The sequence below is a fragment of the Bombyx mandarina genome, chromosome A1, assembly GCF_030267445.1.
Source record: "Bombyx mandarina strain Sakado chromosome A1, ASM3026744v2".
Taxonomy (NCBI): domain Eukaryota; kingdom Metazoa; phylum Arthropoda; class Insecta; order Lepidoptera; family Bombycidae; genus Bombyx; species Bombyx mandarina.
In genome coordinates this window covers 13,664,920-13,677,613 of record NC_143234.1, presented here as the reverse complement: position 1 = coordinate 13,677,613, position 12,694 = coordinate 13,664,920, and the positions used below count along the sequence as shown (strand labels likewise).

Below are 12,694 nucleotides of genomic sequence, written 5' to 3'. Positions count from 1 at the left end.
TCGCGAACAAATTCCGATTATCTTAGTGATGTATCAAAACCAAACTAAAACTTTTGAACTTAAAAGCTTTCAAAATGCAGCGGTTTGGCTCTGCTTAAGGCATTGCTGACATACATGGGCGACGGTAACCACTCACCACTAGGTGAGCCGTATGCTCGTCTGCATACAAAGTCAATAAACACTTGTGACATATCAAAACATGCTGTCTATACCAGCTCTAAAGCTTCCAAAAGAGACAATGAGAAGAACTAGAAACTACACGGGCTATTTATTTTTTTATATCTAAGAGTTTCCGGTGACCATTTAACATTACTTTTACTGTTGTTAGGGCCTCTTGTGAGTTCTTACGGGTAGGTACCACCACCCTACCTATTTCTGCCGTGAAGCAGTAATCCGTTTCGGTTTGAAGGGTGGGGCAGCCGTTGTAACTAAACTGAAACCTTAGAACTTATAATTCACGATGGGTGGCGGCATTTACGTTGTAGATGTCTACTGGCTCTGGTAACCGCTTAACCAGCCAGGTGGGCTGTGAGTTCGTCCACAAACTTAAAAAAAAAAATATGTAGGCCGCGAATTCGTTTAACGATGAACGCAATAAATAAATACGCTTTTTTGGGGGATTAGATATTTCTTTCGGTGTAGAAGTTTCTTAGATATTAGAAAATATATAGGCAGTTGCCTGTGAAATTGATCTTGACATAGTCGCATTACTTCACCGACAAATCTACGTATTTATTTAGTGATTTGTCTAAGATTTCATGGAACAGTTTCGTTAATCTAAAATAATTAATCTTAATTAATGATGTATTTAAAATATAGCCTATTTGTTTTTGCCGACAAAAGCCTATAAACACCGTTTTTGTTCACAGCGAGCGACGAGGAGTTCTAGACGCGGCGGCGATCCAAGCCCTTGCCGGAGAGAGTGTACTGGAGAAGGAGAGGCAGGTCTCCGAGCTGATACTGCAGCTGCAGATGGTTCGGGAGCAGCTGTTAGCCCAACAGGAACACGCCAAGGTAAGATCCTAATTCTTCTAGCACCATGCTTTATAGCTTCCTCATTAGTGTCTATTGGCAATAGGAACCCTCGGACACAGCCCACTGAGTTTCTCGCCGGATCTTCTCAGTGGGTCGCGTTTCCGATCCGGTGGTAGATTCTGCGAAGCACGGCTCTTGCTAGGGCTCGTGTTAGCAACGTCGTCAGGTTTGAGCCCCCTGAGCTCACTTACTAATTAAGGTTACGCTGAAATAGCCTCTCAAGGCTATCAGCTTAGGTAGGAAAAAAAAGGCTATATGAATTTCACTGCAATGAAAACTTTTCAATTTATAACTCTTTCATTACAAATCCAGTCGGCAAGTACGTGGAACATTTGTTATTATTTAAGAATGGGCTGTGTATGAAGTATTCCAAGTTATAAATGATGATTTGGGAGTGAAAACAATCGAATGTCGGGCAATATAGGCATCACACCACAGGGACCACGTATGATTGACCAACTACCCTAGATGCTAGAAAATGGAATGGTACAATCTTGTTAATGAGCTAATCGATGCCAACTGGTGGTATTGCGTCTTGAGAGTCCGTATGGGTAGGTACCACCATCCTCCCTATTTCTACCGTGATGCAATATTGCGTTCTGATTTGAAAAGACAGCTGTTGTACTAAATACCTTGGAACTCATTTGTCAAAATGGCGGCATTAACGTTGCTGACGTCTATGGGCTCTGGTAAGCAAAAAAAAAAACGTTAACCTAACCAAACATAATTGCTGAATGTATCACATGTCTTAATTGAAACAAAAATATGTTGTAACCTAATTGCGTTGTTGCCAAATGAATGTATAGAGGCCATGATTGAAGATTAGCACGGCGACATGTTACAGTAGAGAAAACTGCCAGTAAGAAAATAACTAAAAAAACTAGAACTTTCTTCGGATTTCGCGAGTTGCGAGTGACCACGAAAACTGTAAAGCATACGAAAAAACGGAAATAATATAATAATAATATATCCAAAATAAAACAGTAAAAGTAGTTGGATTATTTAACAAAAAACAACAAGTCAATAATAATTTGTTAACTCTCATTTATTTTAAAACAAATACTAATAGTAAATAGGTATTTACTAATTAATTAATTAAAATCACTTATTCATTGTGATCCATTATCTGGTTAACCCGGGAAACTGCACAGATACTTTTCCTTGACAACCCAGGCGAGGCCGCGAGTAACGACTAGTATAAAATTAAATATACTATTACTCTATTATAAATATACTATTTATTGTCTTGTAACTCCAGTAATTCCCGGTCGAAGTCAGTATTTTTGTGAAAGATATTCGAGATTTCATGTCTGATTGTTTTTATAAATTTAGTCCGCGTGATAAAAACTATTATGATCATTAAATATACGACCTTTATTAAGTATATTTTACACTATATTTTTTAAAGCTTTCACTAACATTACGTGTATGATTAAAATACTATTTAAAAAATTAACTACACAAATATTTATTTACACTGCCGACTATGACTAAACTATGTATTTATATAATATAATAATAATACATAAATTTTTGATAATACAATTTTTTTACAAGGAATTTAATCTATATAAATACAAAATGTATATAAAAAGAACAACACTAAATACCAATTCATTTTTAGTACACTTCAATTTACATTTATCAGTAATCTTTCATCTATAAAATCCATTCAGCGCATCGCAATAAAGCTTTATATTTGTATAGATTCCAATTAGAATTGAGTGGCGTTACTGTTTGTGAACCTTTCATCCCTCCTCTGTTCAGGCTATTCGCATGCCAGATCACGAATTCAAAAGACACGGCCAAAGGTCCATTATTCTCAATACGTATTTTTTTCGTTTGGTCATTTATAAATTTACTAGCTGACCCGGCAAACTTCGTAGTGCCTCAATCGATAAATAAAAGACCTAAATTATTGTATAAAATATACTTAAAACAAACAAAAGGAATCCGTCCGATGAGGGACACATCAAAGGAAAAACAAAATTGTTATTTTTATTTAATTCCGAGCATTTTCATATTTATCTACCTTTTAAACCTTTTAAGTCAATAATTCAAGACCAAAATTAGCCAAATCGGTCCAGCCGTTCTCGAGTTTTAGCGAGACTAACGAACAGCAATTCATTTTTAGGTATATACCTATAGACTGAACTACATTTATCAATGTCATAAAGCCCACTGAGTTTCTCGCCGGATCTTCTCAGTGGGTCGCGTTTCCGATCCGGTGGTAGATTCTGCGAAGCACTGCTCTTGCTAGGGCAAGTGTTAGCAACACACCCGGTTTGAGCCCCGTGAGCTCACCTGCACGTCAAGAAGAAGCTGATATAGCCTCTCAAGGCTATCAGTATAAGTAAAAAAAAAACCGAATATGCCAAAACGTGATACTTATCGTTTTCTAATACAAAGGAAAATTCTTCAATGTCAATGACAATGATCAAATTCTTGGTGCCGGCAACTATATATTTTCCCCAACCTATTCGATGGTAGCCTAAGGGGATATTCCAGTTTCTCGCGGATAGGTAGGTAAGTTCACGAAATTTGCCAACACTAGACCTAGCAAGAGCAGTGCTTCGCAGAATCTACCACCGGATCGGAATCGCGACCCACTTAGAAGATCCAGTGAGATACCCATTGGCCTCGGCAACACGTAAAACTCATACATAACACACGTAGATACTTCAGTACCGTAATTTCAAATGTTTCGATATATCGCACACAAGTCATGTTCATATTACGTAAAACACACACACACACACACACACACACACACACACACACACACACACACACAGACACGCACACAAAATTTTCATTTTCATCGTTACCGTAGTTCACGTCAACATCCCATGACATCTGTCGAAACCTTGACTAGTTAATTATAATTATCATGTTTGTTGTGTCTTCCAGCTGAGAAGAGATCGTTTAGAGTTCGTTGTGTATTATATTAATATTATGTATTTTCGGATACCAGCGGGCAACGGTCACGCGTCGCTTTAAATGTCCTAAAACATGCGATAGATAATAATATGCGCACGGCTTATTGAAGTTTTCTCAACGCCGCTTAAGGTTCATGAACGATTTTAATTTCGATTTTAATTTTAATTTCGATCGCACGCAAATAACACGAACAAACAGGCTACTCTACAAATAAGGAATTTAGAAATCAGAGCAAAAAAAAAAGAAAAACCCATTAGTTTTCGCAATGTTATGTTTTATGGTAATGTAGTAAATTCGTATTTATTTTTTCATTAGTACTTCCTAAGCTTTTTTCCTATGCTGGTAGCCTTGAGAGGCTATTTCAGCTTCTCCTTGACGTGTAGGTGAGCTCACGGGGCTCAAGCCGGAATGTTGCTAACACTGGCCCTAGCAAGAGCAGTGCTTCGCAGAATCTACCACCGGATCGGAAAGGCGACCCACTGTGAAGATCCGGCGAGAAACTCAGCGGGCTGTGTCTGTGCCAACTGTGTCTATGGTTTAATTTACTCGTCGAGCCCTTCGTCGCAAGCGACGGGTTCGGCGAGGACGGTGACCGGTGCTTGAGGTCTTAGCTTTCATGAATCGTAGAAAACAACGGTTTTTCTTACATCGTGTTTGTGTTACCAGACCACCTACCTTAGACACCTTTAGTAGTATTTCTTTCGGTTTTAGCGAGTCTACAACTAATACATAATTAAAACTTACTTTTACGATTTCATTTCGTGTTTTTACAACATTTCCAAAACCAATAAAATAACCCAAAACGTGAGATATAATGACAAAAAAAGAAGCCATATTAAACCTTAATTAAAATACATGAAACCCAATATTGTTCGAATCAATCCAAATTAAATATGCAAGTACATATCTGCGTGCTTGGTAGTTGATTGGTGTCAAATTTCTCAGTATTTATGTAGGGTAAATTTTATTTGAATTGATAAATAAAGCCGGCGTCTGTCGATCGATTTTTAACCAACGGGGATAACATGACGAACGCTGAATTTTAAGATGCGATCATTCACCCTCTCACCCTGTAAACAAATTAGGTTTGTTACGCCTTTTCTTGAAGGACGATTCTGTTTGAAGTTAACTTTACAAAGGTCTTCGTTGTACACTTGTTTTCCTTCTAGTTCGATTCTGTCTACCCTTTTCGAAGGGATCCGAGGTTCATATGTACCTACTTTGACCGTTGGCGTATTGTAAATTCGCTAAGTCGGACACCATTATCCGAGAGTGAAGCAGCCGTTACACGCCACAAAAAAAAAGCCAAGCATTTATTTCGTATTTTTCTCTCTTTGTAAACGGACATAGAAATCCCGCCCAATTTTCAATTGAATCAGAAATCTATGCTTTCTTCACATAAAAGAGATATTTTTCAATAAACCCATAACACAATAGACGTCCTCTCATTTATCGTTGCGCGGCGGCGCCGTACTTCTACAAAGACACTCTCATACTAATGAATCAGCGATAAAAACTCGAACAACACTCGATCACATACCCTCTGCACAGGGATGACTGATTTAAAAAAAAAAAACTTATGACCCCATTGCAAAGAAAGAAAAAAAAAACAAGCGTCATCAATTTCGATATTGTTAGACCTATATTTCTGTACGTTCGTTTACGTATTCTTAATTACGTGTCACAAAAATATTAATAATCGGCTCAACTCTATTTAGAACACAACCGATATGTACATTAGTATTATAATTTAATTTTCGTTTGAAAAGATTCGTTGATTATCGTTGTTTTGAAAACAGAAATAATACGAAGGTACATCCCTACGATTGTTGGCGCTATAGATTGAAGAGGCCTGCCGACTACAGCGCTGCAAATGGGAACGGCTAATGGCGGGCGGCGCGTTCGCAATCGCGTTTTTTTTTTTTTTTTGAAATAGCACGTCCCTTTGTCGACTACGTTCCCGGATGCGTTCCGAATAGCCTTCGATACTGGCTGTTTCGATTTCGATTTTCAAATTTTTTTTTCCGGTTTTTTTTTTATTTGCCTCCTTTTTGTGTTTCGAAAGGTTTGTTCGCTGTTCTGTGGTTCGATTGATCAATATAGGGATTCCACAATAAACAGACGATCCTTTTGAATTTGTATGTATCTCTCGACGTTATTTACCGATTTACAACGGCAAATACATTTTTTTTAATATTTCAATTAAGATTACTAGTTTTTCATGAACACAATGATATATTAAATATCACTGTCACTGTCTGTGTGTGTAAGAAAATGCTTTCAATTAAGATAGTCGTATTCTCATCTTCCTTAATAAAAACGATGGATATAAACCTATGTACGTTTTTCATGTCTAAAAATTATTATGTCTCAGTATACAGATGACTAATTAAAAAAAACTCAGTAATATAACAACAAGCTGCATACATGTCCTTAACAAATATTATGCGAGCGCGACTCACTCACACGTATTAAACCTCGTTCAATGAAAACGCGTTATCTACAGCGAAACGTCCCCTCGATTGTAACCCCCAATGGACGAACGGAAATATGAAAATGAAACGTCGAAACGCAACAGACGACCGCTCGCGTCGGAAGCAGAACAAAAAATGAACACAAACGTGCGCTTAATTCGCAAAAAGCCCGTTTGATGTCGCTAATTGACAATCAGTCGGGAGTCGCGTCTCATTGGTGCGATATGCGTTCTGTTTTTAAAAATTAAAAAACAAAAATTAAGGAACACAGGGCGAGGTACGTTTGACTAATGTTTTTTTTTTTGAAATCTTCTAATTACCTGGATGACATATGTATAATTTGTATACAGACTTAGAAAGGTATAGACAGATGTAATTAATTAGATTTGGATGGTTCGTACCTAACCTATCTCAAGTTTCAATTTCTCTGGATTGACGGTGATCCTAATGTACTTGTTGTAGGTTGTAATGATAGGTACCAACATGCATTACTCATTTATGTGCTCCGCTTTATTTGGGTAGTTTTTTGGTTCTTTTAGCACGAATCATAGTCGCGGTTGTAGGTATTTAATTGATTTTTGTTTTGTTTTATTTTACATTAAGCGCTGTTTTCAGTGCAATTAAATTACTTAAGCGCTAAAAAAAACGCTTTTTTTTTCTAACATTAAATAAGTTCTTAAATCGTTTTTGAGATTAATAAAATCAAAATATTTTCTAGGAAGTAATAAAATAATTTGCATCTTCGAAAACACATTACTAGCGAACGGTTTCCGTGAGTATTACAAGCGAACTTGTTGTTTCAATGCAATTAAAATGTCACAGATACTCTAAAAAAATGTGTCGTTTCAAAAAACTTCCGACACACGTCAGCGATAGTTAAAATGGAAATTTAAAAAAGTATTCTAGGGGTTAAACGGATGTCAAACCAATTAGTCGGTGAAAAGAAAACCGGAGAGTGGACATGTAGAGTGTTTGCGGCAGATGTGGAAATAAATTAAAAACCTCAACGTCAAATTCCGACGCAACACAACATAATATTTAGTGATATTTTCTGCACGTTACACGCGAAAATGAAAACTTTAGGATATTGGGTAAACGGCCGTCTGGTGTAGTGGTAAGTGACATGGTCACTACACAAGAGGGTCGCGGGTTCGAATCCCGCCAAGGGAAGATATTTGTATCGTAAATGTAAATGTCTTTTCCAGGGTTATGGATGTATATTAAATATATGTGTATAATAAAAAATCTTCTATTTATTACCGTTATCTGGTATCTTACAAGTTCTTTACGAACTTATCACGGGACCAGTTAACGTGGCGTGATTGTAAATAAATATTTATATTATTTATTACTATTTATTGGATTAAAACGTTCGCTTTTAAAAGAAATAAATTCAAACACAACAATAAACAATAGTTCTGATTTGACTTTTAGTTATGTAGACAAATGTAATAATAATTTATATATTGTTACCGAATTTGGAGTTATCCCCAAAAAGTGCATAGCTTGTGACAAATAAGTTTTTGATAGCTACAACAAAACCTACAGGTTCATTATGACTATGATATAAACATATTCAGTCTCGTCCCTCTCACTGTCCAGATATGCGTCAGAACCCAAAGCTATATATGACTGTTCATAACCTAGCATTTTCTTCGGTTTTCCCAAAAACCAGCATTTTATTTGTTTCATCAATATTTATCATTTTTCGATTTTTCCTCAAAATCTAGCGTTTTCCTCGGATTTCGCGTGGCGCAGACATAGTCATATTTGCCTATAACATATAATCTTGCGTTTTCATTTTACTATACGTAACATTCGGAATATTATCAAGAAATAAATATTTTTAAAGAAAAATAGACGGTACGGTAGGACAATATTCATATGTGGAAGTTCAAAATAGACATCTAGACCGTAAAAATAGGTATATTTAACTGTATAGTTTTTTAAATATTTATTGTGAAATACGAAGTTTAGTAGAATTATTTTATACACACTATAATTTAAAGGGTTCTTTAGCACGGTTTTCATATTACATTTAGTTATACCTACATTTAGTTCATCTGCTCTTTACATCTCTGTCTTCAGTCTACCCAACGCTTGCAACAGCACCGAAATATCGAGAACCCATAGACATGTATATAATAAAGACGGCGTAAGTTCTACTCTATTCTCATTTACAATTCTGTGACAGTCAATTCTATAGTTTCTTGTACACTCTCATTACCAAAATAATTTACCACAACGATCTTAAATCGATATAACACAAAGAATACTACGAAAATTACAGTAGTTTTCAATCGATATTTGATGTACTGAACGAATGTTTGATGCAAGTCGAATCGATTTTAAACGATCATTCGAATACCTGAAAATTTGCTTTCAGCTTCAACAAACCCACACATAATGTAGTAAAAAAAATTTAATGCATTTCCACAAAGATTCGGCCTCATAAAACCGCCCACGATAAAGCACACCAATAGACTTCCGGTCTAAACCATAAACTTCTATTTACACCTACAACACGCGAACCATTGTTTTCCCAATGATAAAAGACGAATCAAATTATTGGCTGAATTACGTGCTAGACAAAATTCAACTTAAAACGTTTGCCGTAAAGCGTGTATTCGCAGTTGAGCCGTTTTCTCTAGGGCAGTACAATGCGATAGTAGGGATAACAATAGTCTATTGTTATACCCGTCCTGCTTGCGCTTACCGATATCTTTGAAGCTGGAAGGGGACAGTCGTAATAGCCGTTCCGCTCTGACACAATGTGCTGTGGAAATGGGCGCGCCTTTGTTTCCCATTGGATATGTAACATGAATTTTCTGCGCATGCCCGTTATCGATATTAATTTTAATCGTATTAAGGGATATTTCGGTTGCCACGTATATTTTAATGCAAATAAGATAGCAAACTCGTTCGCGGTTTACGATCGCACGCTTAACGATAGCGTTCGCATAACGATTTTACTGATTTCGCATCGAAATGGAAGATAGGTACTTTTACGAGTTTCCGATTCGATAGTACCATGGAATACATTCGGTACATGTTTCTTACAAGGTCGGTACATGAGTAGTCGAGTGTCGTGTCTGTTATCGATTTTATTTTTATCAAAAATGTGAATTATATCCGATTGAATCATGCATGATTCATTGAAGTAACGTTACATAAAAATGACTCACCAATCTATACTTCTATACTAATATTATAATATTATAAAGAGGAAAGATTTGTTTGTTTGTTTGTATTGAAAAGGCTCCGAAACTACTGAACCGATTTGAAAAATTCTTTCACTGTTTGGAAGCTACACTATTCCCGAGTGACACAGACTATAATATTTTTTGAAAAAATTAGGGATCCTTACTAAAACTCCAATAATGTAACCCAAGGTGTAAAAAAATTACCTAAAATATTCTTTACATCCCGTGCCCTGCGAAAACTATTGATGATAGAATAAAATAAAGACTTTGTAGAACACATTATTATTTACAAAAAGTGTCGCGACAGAATATGTCTAACTATTATAGTTATGCCGCAATAAGTGTTATTTTATTTAAAAAAATAATACTACGTCAAATATCGTTGAATTTTTTGTTAAAGACCCGAGCGGAGCCGGAGCGGGCCGCTAGTATAGTATACAAACAATACCTACTGAGTCACAGGTAGTCGAGTACTTCTAATTATACTTCTAATTCTTTACAAGACGGCCTCGCATTTAGCGACGGCGCTATTAAAATTCTAGTCGACTCCAAGACTCGAGTTTTTAATTTGTTAGAATTATGTTAGCGGTCTATTCGGAATATTCTGTTTTGATGGATCATCGTTAAAATAAACGCGATATGTAACGAAATGAATAATCGTTTTTGTCAGACGAGACGAATCGATTATATCGAAAAGTGATTTCGTGTGGGTACCGCTCTATACCAGTTTCGATATTTTTCAGTTTTATAATGAATGACGCAAAGTAAACATGGAATTCAGCTGTCTTGTTTTGAAGCGTTGATTAAAGGTTTTCATGTCGTATAATTATAGATATATTATATATTTTAATAAATATAACGTAAACGATTTGTCAAGGGTAATACGAACAGTAATCGGAGGATATTTATTTCAAATGCGGTTACGCTGAATTTAATCTCGGTTGCTTCTGATTTATCTTTTTTTTTATTGCTTAGTTGGGTGGACGAGCTCACAGCTCTGGTGTTAAGTGGTTACTGGAGTCCATAGACATCTACAACGCAAATGAAAACCTTGAGATATAAGTTCTAAGGTCTCAGTATAGTTACAATCGCTACCCCACTATACAAACCGAAACGCATTACTGCTGCAAAAAGAGGCGTGGTGGTGTTACCTACGCGTGCGGATTCACAAGAGGTCCTACCAACAGTAAATCTGTATCTGTTATTATTTATAATGTAAAAAATATTAATCAAAGAAACTGTTGTTTTATCTGACCCAATCCCTGGTAACTTAACGAATATTTCACGGATTAATATTATTTTCACTAGACACTGACTGAGGAAACTATATCTAGCGCTATCTCGAGAGTACTTCAACGATAGCTTTAGTCCATATCTAAATGGGTAATGAGCAAGTAATTCGAAGAGATCGAGGTGCTTCTTCATCATCTCAAGATAAATCATCTCCTTTTCTTCTATTTCTCACACTTAGCTCGTCCGTTTTAATAGCATGAAAACATTCGTTGTTATATCCTTATAAACATTACAATGAAATTATTCAATAAATTCTAGAAGTAGATGGTCTTGCATTCAATTTTTTTTTTCAAACATCGATTACAGCTATGATTACTGTTCATTCAATTCAATTATTTTATTGACTCCAGTATAATACGAATGTACAATCTCTGAAAAAAATATGTACCTATCAGAAAACAAAACAGAAAAATACGAGAAATCGATCAATAAACGCGATGCGAAAATGGATTCTACGTCAACGCGAATCTGTAACAAAAAGCCCAGAAAGTAAATTAACCCAAAGAAAACTCATTTACCGACAAGACGATTGCAAGAAACCAGAGTATAATCGGTGAATTCCGATGAAAATCGGAAAAAGATCGGAAACCCGGTTCTTTGTCGCCCCTATTCAGCTCGAGGTACACAAATGCTTTTCTTTGGGTTTCTTTCACGGTTTTCAATGGGGCAATAAAGGTTCCCACGGACACAATGAGCTGAGAAGGCAAGGAGAATGATGAAAAGTTGTGAATCTGGGCCGCGTTCCCGCCCGACTTAGGGATGCTACTACGGTTTTTCATGTCGATAGATATGTATTATTTTTGACACTTCATGTTTTTAGTTCATAGTAAATTTAACTTTGTTAGTTTCTAAGAAGATCTTACATTTCATTGCAGCAGTATCCACGCCCTGCTTTCTATACATTCGTCTAGCTTTGTATAATTTTTTTCTTAGAATTTATTTATTTTATTTATTTCAGATTTTACATCCATTTTACATTCATTAATAATAACATTTCATATAGAATACTAAAATGAGATAAAAACAATAACTAAAATTTCGGAATAAAATAAAAATAATAAAACAAAAAATTAAAATGAATGTCAAAACTACCTTAACCTACAGGCTGGTTTGGATCCAGAGTGCTCAACATGCTCACGTGTCCAATGTTGCATTATGGACAGTCCAGATTTATCCGTGAGGCGAACAGCCAGTGTTAGGACCTCTAGTAAGTTCACGCGGGTAGGTACCACCGCCCTGCCTATTTCTGCCGTGAAACAGTAATGCGTTTCGGTTTGAAGGGTGGGGCAGCCGTTGTAACTATACTGAGACCTTAGAGCTTATTTCTCAAGGTGGGTGGCGCATTTACGTTGTAGATGTCTATGAGCTCCAGTAACCACTTAACACCAGGTGGGCTGTGAGCCCGTCCACCCATCTAAGCAATTAAAAAAAAAGATACGTTTACGAATGATTACTGCGCAGCTATCTATTCGCGCATCCGCAAACATCCCCGACGCACCGCATTTATTGACCTCATGTAATAAGGTGAGATTGAGATATCGACTCTCAAATTTCTATGATCTGCGCTTAACCACTTAACACCGGGTGAGCTATGCGCCCGGTCACCGATATATACTTAGTCGCCGTCCTCGTCGAACCCTTCGCTTGCGACGAAGGGCTCGACGAGCGAATTAGCCCACAGACACAGCCCACTGAGTTTCTCGCCGGATCTTCTCAGTGAGTCGCGTTTCCGATCCGGTGCTAGATTCT

General features: G+C 36.6%; 1 protein-coding gene across 3 annotated transcripts in view; it reads left to right on the top strand.

Annotated features, from left to right (window-relative positions):
• Sox102F (transcription factor Sox102F) overlaps window positions 1–12,694 on the top strand; it is a 419,194-nt gene that overhangs the window by 325,932 nt on the left and 80,568 nt on the right. For all 3 annotated transcript variants that reach the window (XM_089739910.1, XM_028170974.2, XM_028170966.2), the window contains one exon: window positions 870–1,014. In XM_089739910.1, coding sequence (XP_089596036.1) covers window positions 870–1,014 — 145 coding nt within the window. The remainder of the gene's footprint in view (window positions 1–869; window positions 1,015–12,694) is intronic.